Here is a 10,556-nt window from a genome sequence, read left to right as displayed (position 1 = left end):
AAGCTGACTGAAGCTGGGAGCACCAGGCAAGCAAGCAAAGAGGAGGCTGCTGGACTGTAACCCTGATCTATGTTTCTTTACAGACTAAAACCTCGTTCCTGGTGGTTTGTCTGAGTGGGTTTGGTCTGAGGTCAATGCCCACTGACACACAACACAGAGCACACAGAGGAGCCGCAGCCCCGGTTTCCCAAAGCCCCAAAGTGGACTTACCCTAGCTTGGACAACCTCATACTAGGCCAGTGAACAGGAGGGGGTTAGGCTTAGAAAGAGTTTGTGGTAACTTATAACTGTGGGCAGTTACATTATTAGTCTCTGAAGAGCAAGCAAGTCAGCCTGCTTCTGCAGATTATCCTTTGCCAGGAATAACACAATGAAGGCAGGGAACTGTGCAGTCTGGAAATACCCTGGGCAGGAAGGCGAGAGAGATGGTGATGACTGGGGTCTGGAAGCCTAAGCGTAGGTGACTTTGCTGGACCAGTAAAGGTTAAATATACATGCAGCTACCCTGAACTGTGACAACCCCATCAAACCCTGTGGGTCCCCTAGGATCTACAGAAGACATGGGCCATCTGGTTGGAGGCTCCTCCCCTGGCCAGTGGCCACAGTCCTTTCCCTGCTTCCTGGCACTGAAGACCATGATTCCCACTGGCCACTGCTGCTTCAGAAGTCATTAAAATGGCACACAAGGTAAGAAAGTCACAAGTAACTTCCACTACATTTGGTGTTAGGGCCATCCAGTTGTCATGCTATCTCACTGTGTTGATGCCAACCTAATGGAGCACCTTCCCACTGGAATTCCAAGAGACACAGGAAAACAACGAGGAGACTTCAGATGCAAGAAATGTGAGCAGCAAAATGGTGAGAAAATGGCCCTGTGGATCAAGCACAGGACTGTGAGTCACAAGACCTGAATGTTATGGCTACAGATTGTTTAACCCGTGGCAAGTTACACCGGCAAAAATGATCATACATGGGTTCCTAACTTTAGGCATCTAACTCCATATTTAGGCATTTAGACCCAGATCCTCAAAGGTATATGGGCACTTCAGGCACCTGAATACCTCTGAGGATCTAGGCCTTAGGCCCCGATCTTCCCTTGCGGTCCATGTGGCCAGGCTGCTGCACTCACTACAGACACTGGGGTTCTGAATGGACATAGCAGTCCACTCACATGCTGTCAGTTGCAGGAATGCGGCCTTGAATAGACGTGGTTTTCAGATGTGCTGCACTGCACTGGAGGATGTCAATGGGAGCTGTGAGGGATCAGTGCTTTCGAAAACCAGACCACTTTTATCCGGGTGTCTAAACATGGAGCTAGGTGGCTAACTTTAGGCACCCAGGGTTGAAAACACTGGCCTTAATCTTCAGTGCCTTAATTTCCCTTTTCCTAAAGCAAAGGCTATTTTTATTTCCCATTTTTACTGGGAAGTTGTGAGGTGCTTTGAGTCCTCAGACGGTGGGTGTGGTAAAAGCACATAGTATCAGTTTTATAATATAACAATTAAATGAATAATCAAATGACTTAAATGTAATTTGCATAGTGAAGAGTCAATTGCAGGCAAACCAACAAAGACATTCTTTAACTACAGTTCAGTCAAGGACGCATCAGAGTTGCACTAAGGTTTCAGTTGCAACAGCTGAGTGACCTCTGCAGAATTACTCATTTTGTACATTATCACACTCTACCTGCTGCTTTCCAGAGAATGATTGTGTCAGGGTTCTGCCTGTTGATGATGCGCACAGGGAGAAATCTAGGTCATTATAAAGAAAGAATGTATTGCTTTACTTAGTAGTTTATAGATAAAAAGTAAAAATTCTTGACTCCTATCGGACCAGTCCACACAAAGACATGTAACAATTTTTGAAACTAGTTTCAAACAGTGAGATGCCGACACTTGGTTTGTCTCCATCCTCAACATGTTTACAATACAAACCATTGGTCCAATCCTGCAAAATTCTTTATCCATGAGTTCAATAGGATGTGAGTAAACTGATACATATGTGTAAGTATTTGCGGGATCAAGGCCTAGGTTAAGCCATGATGAGAAGCCTAGGGTGACCAGATGTCCCGATTTTATAGGGACAGTCCCGATTTTGGGGTCTTTTTCTTATACAGGTGCCTATTACCCCCACCCCCTGTCCTGATTTTTCACATTTGCTGTCTGGTCACCCTACAGAAGCCATAATATAACCTTGCTGGGTGGAAGTTGTCTTGAGCATGTTTTGTGAAGCACGGTTGTTTTCAACAGCATGGTTGAAGTCTTTCAGTCATGGTTGTAACATATACAGGGCCCAATCCTCAGAGATGCTGAGTGCCATCAGCTGAAGTCAGTTGCATGGTTCTTGTGTGGTATGGTTGTGACTGGGCTTTGTATAGTTCAGTGAATGGTGCCACTGTACGTTGGCATAGTTTGTGTGTGGGTGGTAGTTCAGTGCATAGTACTACTGTTTGGTGTGTGGTGTGTGGTGTGGCTGTTCTATAGAAAAGTTGGATGTGTGATTGAAACACTGGCACAAGCTGATGCCAGATGTGGTCTACATGACATGGTTTGGTGTATGGCTATATGCTGGTACAGTTTGGAGCACTGGCGCATCAGATTCCTATGTTATTTGGTGGATAGCACAGTAGTTAACAACAGTTTGGTGGATTGACATTGTTTGGTGCATGGCAGATTCCAGTGCCATTTAGTGCATTGGCATGGCTTGGTGTTGGTTTGGTTTTGGATGCCTGCCCATCCTGGCTAATAGCCATTGATGGACCCATCCTCCCTGAACTTATCTAGTTCTTTTTTAACTCTGTTATAGTCTTGGCCTTCACAACATCCTCTGGCAAGGAGTTCCACAGCTTGGCTGTGTGTTGTGTGAAGAAATACTTCCTTTTGTTTGTTTTAAACCTGCTGCCAATTAATTTCATTTGGTGACCCCTAGATCTTGTGTTTTGAGAAGGAGTAAAGAACACTTCCTTATTTACTTTCTCAATACTAGTCATGATTTCATAGACCTCTATCATATCCCCCCTTAGTCGTCTCTTTTCCAAGCTGAAAAGTTCCACTCTTATTAATCTCTCCTCATATGGAAGCTGTTCCATACCCTTAATCATTTTTGTTGCCCTTTTCTGTACCAATTCCGATATATCTTTTTTTGAGATGGGGCAACCAGATCTGCACCCAGTATTCAAGATGTGGGCATACCATGGATTTATATAGAGGCAATATGATATTTTCTATCTTATTATCTATCCTTTTCCTAATGATTCCAAACATTCTGTTTGCTTTTTTGACTGCCGCTGCACATTGAGTGAATGTTTGCTGAGAATTATCTACTATGACTCCAAGATCTCTTTCTTGAATGGCAATAGCTAATTTAGACCCCATCATTTTATATGTATAGTTGGGATTATGTTTTCTAATGTGCATTACTTTGCATTTATCAACATTGAATTTCATCTGCCATTTTTTTGCCCAGTCACCCGGTTTTGTGAGATCCCTTTGTAGCTCATCGCAGTCTGCCTGGGACTTAACTATTTTGAGTAGTTTTGTATCATCTGCAAATTTTGCCACCTCATCTTTTATCCCTTTTTCCAGATTGCTTATGAATATTTTAAATAGGACTGGGCCCAGTACAGATCCCTGGGGGACACCACTATTTACCTCTCTCCATTCTGAAAACTGACCATTTATTCCTAACCTTTGTTTCCTATCTTTTAACCAGTTACTTTAAGCTTCCCTCTTATCCCATGACAGTTTATGGTGTTGCCATGGCCTGGTGCATGGCACACTTCGGTGCATAGGCATGGCTTGGTGTTGCAACAGGTGCATGGCAGATGCCAGTGTAGCCTGGTGCATTGGCATGGCTGGGTGTTGCCATGGTTTAGTGCATGGCACACTTTGGCGCATTGGCATGGCTGGGTGTTGCTTGGGCAGGGGTTCTCAAACTGGGTGTTGGGATCCCTCAGAGGGTCATGAGGTTATTACTTTGGGGGTCGCAAGCTGTCAGCCTCCACCCCAAACCCTGCTTTGCCTCCAGCATTTATAATGGTGTTAAATATATAAAAAAGTGTTTTTAATTTATGGGGGGAGGGGTGAGAGTACCGCACTCAAAGGCTTGCTATGTGAAAGGGGTCACCAATACAAAAGGTTGAGAATCACTGTGCTAGGGCCTGGTGCATGGCAGATGCCAGTGTAGCCTGGTGCATTGGCATGGTTGGGTGTTGCCAGGGCCTGGTGCATTGGCAGATCCGAGTGTAGCCTGGTGCATTGGCATGGCTGGGTGTTGCCATGGTTTGGTGTATGGCACACTTGGTGCATTGGCATGGCTGGGTGTTGCCAGGGCTGGGTCCATGGCACATTTTGGTGCATTGGCCCAGCTGGGTGTTGCCATGGTTTGGTGCATGGCACACTTGGTGCATTGGCATGGCTGGGTGTTGCCAGGGCTGGGTCCATGGCACATTTTGGTGCATTGGCACGGCTGGGTGTTGCCAGGGCTGGGTGCATGGCGCATTTTGGTGCATTGGCACGGCTGGGTGTTGCCATGGTTTGGTGCATGGCACACTTGGTGCATTGGCACGGCTGGGTGTTGCCATGGTTTGGTGCATTGGCACGGCTGGGTGTTGCCAGCGCCGGGTGCATTGGCAGAGCCGCGTGTAGCTCGGTGCGCCGGCCTGGCTCGGCCCACGGGCACCGGCACGGTTCGAGGCGGGTGCAGGGGCGGGCGGCTGGGCGCGGAGCGGTCCCGCTGCCGCGCAGGGTTGGGCGGGCCCTGGGGACGCATCACCGCTTCCCGCCCGCCCGCGGCTCCTCCAATGGGGCAGGGCCAGGTCAGGCCGGGGCCCGGGTGCGGGCCGCCTCGCACGTCCGCAGCTTCCCGGCCGGGAAATCCCGGCCGCGCCTAGCGGGGCGGGGCCGGGCCGCCCGGCCGGGTCTAGTCCCCGCGCCGGGCAGCCCCGCGCAGACACGCGCCATGGGCCGCTGCGACCTGCGCTGGCTGCTGCTGGGGCTGGGGCTGCTCGGGGCGGCGGGGCTGGGACCCGGGGCGGCCGCCGGGCAGCCGCTGCCGGGCTCCGCGGAGCAGAGGTGCTTCTGCCAGGTGAGAGCCCCCGGCCCGGCCCGTGCGCACCGCGTGTCCGTCCGTCCCTCCCTCCGCGCCTCCCCGCGGTGTCCGTCTGTCCGTCCCTCCTCTCCCCCCCTCTGCGCCTCCCCCCGGTGTCTGTCCCTCCCTCCCTCCCTCCCTTCTTTCCCCCCTCTGTGCCTCCCCCCGTGTCTGTCCGTCCATCCCTCCTCGCCTCCCCCCGGTGTCTGTCCTCTCCCACTCCCTCCGGTATCTGTCCGTCCCTCCTCTCCTCCCTCTGCGCCTCCCCGTGTGTCCGTCTGTCCGTCCTGTCCCCCCATCTGCGCCTCCCCTTGGTGTCTGTCACAGTGTGTTCTACCCCCCATCCCCACACCCATGTTGTCTGCATGTTTATCTATCCCCTCAGCTGTCACATCCTCCCCTACCTGTCTCCTCCCTAAAACACCGAGGAGTCCTTGTGGCACCTTATAGACTAACACATTTCTTTGGGCATAAGCTTTCGTGGGCTAGAAGCCACTTCATCAGATGCATGGAGTGGAAAATCCAGTAGGAAGAGAGATACAGCAGTACATGAAAAGATGGGAGTTGCCTTACCAAGTGGGGGGTTGAGACAAGTCAATTAAAGTGGGCTATTATCAACAGGATGAAAAATCAGTCTTGTGGTGGTAATCAGGGTGGCTCATTTCAAACGGTTAACAAGAAGGTGAGAGTAACAGTCGCGGCAAATTAGCGTCGGGAAATTAGGTTTTTGTTAGTTCTCGTAATGACCCATCCACTCCCAGTCTTTATTCAGGCCTAATTTGATGGTGTCCAGGTTGCAAATTAATTCCAGTTCTGCAGTGTCTCCTCCTTGTACCCCTCCTGCCGGGCCTGGGCACTCACTAATCTCCTCCCTAACCTGTGTTGTGAAGGGTGGGTCTCCAGAACTGTGTGAGTGTTAGGGCTGGCTTGCCAGTGCTGGAGTTTGAAGGTCTCTGTTAACTGTTCAGACGTTTGACCAAAAGGGTCGTGGTGGATTGTCCGTCACAGAGAATTTCTCAGTCAAGGGTGGATTGTGTTTCTAAAAGCTCTGTTCTAGGAATTATTTTGGGGGCGTTCTCTGGCCTGAACTATATAGGAGGTCAGACTAGGCCAGGGGTTCTCAAACTTCATTACACCGCGACCCCCTTCTGACAACAAAAATTATTACAGGACCCTGGGAGGTGGGACTGAAGCCAGAGCCCACCCAGGGACGGGGGGAAAGCCAAAGGCCCACCTCCCCAGGCCAGGGGGCCGAAGCCGAAGCCCAAAGGCTTCAGCCGCTGGCAGGGGACCTGTAACCTGAAGCCCTCGGGCTAGGGCTTTGGCCCCAGCAAGTCTCAGCCAGCCCTGGCGACCCCATTAAAACGGGGTTGTGACCCACTTTGGGGTCCCAACCCACAGCTTAAGAACTGCTGGACTAGGTGATCACAATGGTCCCTTCTGCCCTTGGAATCTGTGACACTATGAAACCATAGGCACAGCATGGACAGTAGCAGTATATGCTTCCAGTGCCAGTGCGTCTCTTCCCTGAGCGGGAGGGACCCATCATCAGGGGTAAGAGACTGTATACTTTGCAGGCTTATTATAGTCCTTAGGCCAGGGATAGTCAATAGGGGGACTGCAGGCCAAATCTTGACTGCCAGATGCTTTTCAATGGACCCCAAAATCTTTTTATTTACTTACGGGGCGGCTCAAGGCACCAGCGCACCAAGCGCGTGCCTGGGGCAGCAAGCTGCGGGGGGCGGCCTCCCGGTTACCATTAGGGTGGCAGTCAGGCTGCCTTCGGCGGCTTGCCTGAGGGAGGTCTGCTGTTAACGTGGATTTGGCGGCATGCCTGCGGAAGGTCTGCCAGTCCTGCGGATTCGGCGGCAATTCGGCGGCGGGTACACCGAAGGTGAGGGATCGGCGGACCTCCCGCAGGCGTGCCACTTAAAGCTGCCTGACTGCCGTGCTTGGGGTGGCAAAATACATAGAGCCGCCTCTGTTTACTTATTGTGATTGTTGTTTTACTATTTTCTCTGAAGTCTGGACCTTGACTATACCTTGACCAAGAAATTTGGACCTTGGCAAAAAAATAATGGACTGGTCTAAGGTATTTCAAGGATGTACATCACTATAGTATCTGAGGGTGAAATCTTTCTATCTGTCCTGTTTCTCACTTATCACATTCCCAGCAGTCAGGAGCTATTCCTTATGTTTCTGATATTCAGGAGAGAGAGGAAAGCAAAAGAGAGATTTTAACAGGTTTTGAGATTTGTCTTGTGTACAAGCCTCTCTTGTAGAAGAGATTAAAATATAAAATCCAATGTTAAGACTGTAAATGTATAATAAAGTTTTTGTTGCCATGTTAACTCTTCCACATTGCATATGCTGGGTCAGATCCTCAGCTGGTTTAAAGCAGCATAGCTCCATTAATTTCAGTGAAGCTATGCTGACTTACACCAGCTGAGGATCTGTCCTGCTGTGTTTAAGCCATACGTGGTTGCTGTTTAGGCTGTTAAATGTATGTGCAACGTAAGGACCAGATCTTGCAATTATATGAATGGACCCCATGCAGAATCCCCGACTTTGGTGGGTTCTGTATTGGCTCATTTGTAGGATTTGGGGCCTAGATGAGTTAAAATTGCAATGGAATATTTAACACTTTCATTTTCTGACCCATCTTTAAACCTTGTAACCTCAATGTGACAATAATAGGTTTTGCATTAACTTCCTCTTTCTTTTCCATCTATAAAAAAGGAAGTGGGAAATGGGAACTATGGAATTGCACAACTGGCTTGGGTTAATAATCATTTTCATGTACATAGCCTCTTCCAGTTGTGGATCTCAAAGCCCATAGACTTGATATTCAGATATCAGACATATACTGCTGATAAAGAATAAAAAATGTTGTTCAGTTCTTTAAAGGTGTTTTGCCTATATATAACCACAGAGACTGAATAGCGACTGGGAGAAAGAGGCATTCATTCACACAAGTACAAGTCTGATGAAAAGCAAGTACCACCGTATAAAGCAGTATGGGACAGACATAGAATAGTGCTTTGCATATGCACACTGAAGTGCTTGTTCTTTTATTTTTCCTTTGGGTGGGAACGGTTGGTGCTATAACTTGTGCATCTGAGCTCTCTAAAGCCAGATTTTTTTCTGCTGCCTTTTCTTTTAGAATATACACCTCTACCCCGATATAATGCTGTCCTCGGGAGCCAAAAAATCTTACCGTGTTATAGGTGAAACCGCGTTATATCGAACTTGCTTTGATCCGCTGGAGTGCAGCCCTGCCCCACCCCTGAGCACTGCTTTACCGCGTTATATCCGAATTCGTGTAATATTGGGTCACATTATATCGGGGTAGAGGTGTAATTTGTTTTGTTAATAGCATTTTTCATAATCGAGGTATCCCGAACTTTATCACCTTCACAAAACGGATTTGGTTATGTGCTGACAGTGTGTTGTGTAAGGAAAGAGAATAGCTTGTATGACCCCATTAGCTCAGACATGGCATAGGACGACATTGGGGATGTTGGTACAGACTTAAGATAAAACTAGCTCTCACAACATTTCAGAGGCTGGACCAAATAGGTCCTGATTCTGCAATGAGCTCCACGTAGGCTGGTTTCAGTGGGGCTCCCCATGGGGGAGATTGAGGCCTAACTTTTTTGAAAGCTACGTTACAGTTCCTTTACATTAAAGCCACCACTACCCAGTTCTGAAACTTTGTTATCAAAAACAGCCCTGTGTAACTAAAAACAATGTAACAATTCCACATAATGTTGCTGCTTTACCATCTGTCTCATTAGCACTAAATATCATTTCGACATCTCTGTTCCAATCACTTTACAAACCGCTCATCCTCCACTTAGATATTTTTGTTTATGATTCATTATATGCTCTAATCAATCATTAATCAAGTCTCCCTGTGGACTCCCAGGAACTTACTGCACATATGTTGTTTACAGACCTGTGTAGTTGCTTTGTGGAAACACTGCAGCTGTTTGGTGATGGGCAACCTGGATTTTGGTCGAACATTGTGCAGTTAGGCAAATGAAGGTTATTCAAATAACACAAGGGTGTGGGTTTGTTTGTTTTTTGTCAGTTTGGTACCTGGCCATAATAGAAAATGTGAGAAGTTGGGCCTCAAGAATATATGATCCTTTGCTCCTTGAGCAGATTTTTAAGTTGCGTTCCTTTTCTTTTTTTTTTTTTTTTTTTTTTTTGGTATTACGGTAGTGCCTAGGAGCCCTTGTCACGGACCAAGAACTCAGCACGTGTTAGGTGCTGGACAGAGACAGAACAAAAAGATGGTCCCCAAAGAGCTTACAATCTAAGTATAAGACCAGAGACAACAGACGGATACGGACAGACGGGGAAGTCAAGGAAACAGTGAGACAATATCGATCGGTGTGATCGGGCGTGGTATCAGCACACTAACGTCTGTCAAGTTTTTGGTAGGCAAGACGGCAAAGGAGAGGTTTTTTTGGAAGGATTTGAAGGGGGAGAATGACAGGGCTTTGCGGATGTTTTTGGGGAGTTCCTCCCAAGCAGTAGGGGCACCAAGGTTCCTGTTTGAAAATGTAATGAGTGCCTGATGGAGGCTGACATCATGGTCTAACTGAAGGGCTGACTAGATGCTTCGGTAGTGAGTAAGAGATGACGGGTGGGGTGGGAATAGGCTATGAAGGGCCTTGCAAGTGAAGACAAGTAGCTTGTGTTTAAAGAGACAGAGAAGGGGGAATGAGTGGAGGAAGGCAAAGAAGGGGCAGCATGGTCAAAGCAACGGGCTAGGAGAATGAGCTCCTTACGTTTGCGTTTTCAAGCCCTGCCCTGACCACTGAGGCAGCAATTCATACCTGCCGACGACACTCAAAATGTCTCCATAGTGTCATCTGTGGAGCAAAACTGGGATGCATCTTCTAACTCTATTGGCAGCTGCAGCTCCCTGCTGCAGACACACACTCTGAAATGTCACCTGACGCAACTTCAGTCTCCACAGTGTGAGATGCTGCCAGGGAACTCAATAGATGAGACACTGCTGAACGCACAGCTCTGCACCTTGCTCCTGGAGCTACCAGTGAGGCTATTGTAAGAGCCCTACAAGCCCAGTCTTGGCCCTCATGTCATATAGGAATCACCTGGATGAGGTGGGGGAGGACTAACTAGATCCCAGTGTACAGCCGCTGTGGCAGAAGGTGGGCTTAGGAGCCTCCATAACTGAAGATCTCCCTCTGGCCATGAGCTGCCAACTCTCAAAAAATGAGTTGATCCCAAATTTGTGGAGTACCACAAGCAGGGAGAGCTGGGAGGTGGGAACCAGGGTGACTGCAGATACAGGCTAAAAGATGCTCCTCGTTCCATCCTCTGAGATGATCCCACTTCCTGTCCTGGCTGCAGGTGGGGATGGCAGGGTAACGTGTCACCATCTTCCCCACTCCACAGCTGGGCTGGGGACAGGTGGCAGTAGGTGGAGAAAG

The 10,556-nt window shown here is 48.6% G+C and overlaps 1 protein-coding gene across 2 annotated transcripts in view; it reads left to right on the top strand.

The window, feature by feature from the left end:
• Positions 1-4,848: 4,848 nt before the first annotated feature.
• The window catches only part of ERO1A (endoplasmic reticulum oxidoreductase 1 alpha), a 35,999-nt gene continuing 30,291 nt past the window's right edge, over positions 4,849-10,556 (top strand). For both annotated transcript variants that reach the window (XM_045013903.1, XM_045013902.1), the window contains exon 1: positions 4,849-5,085. In XM_045013903.1, the coding sequence (XP_044869838.1) occupies positions 4,960-5,085 (126 nt within the window). In that variant the 5' untranslated portion in view covers positions 4,849-4,959. The remainder of the gene's footprint in view (positions 5,086-10,556) is intronic.

This window comes from Mauremys mutica, chromosome 4, assembly GCF_020497125.1.
Source record: "Mauremys mutica isolate MM-2020 ecotype Southern chromosome 4, ASM2049712v1, whole genome shotgun sequence".
NCBI classification, from domain to species: domain Eukaryota; kingdom Metazoa; phylum Chordata; order Testudines; family Geoemydidae; genus Mauremys; species Mauremys mutica.
This window is presented reverse-complemented; position numbering and strand designations above follow the sequence as displayed.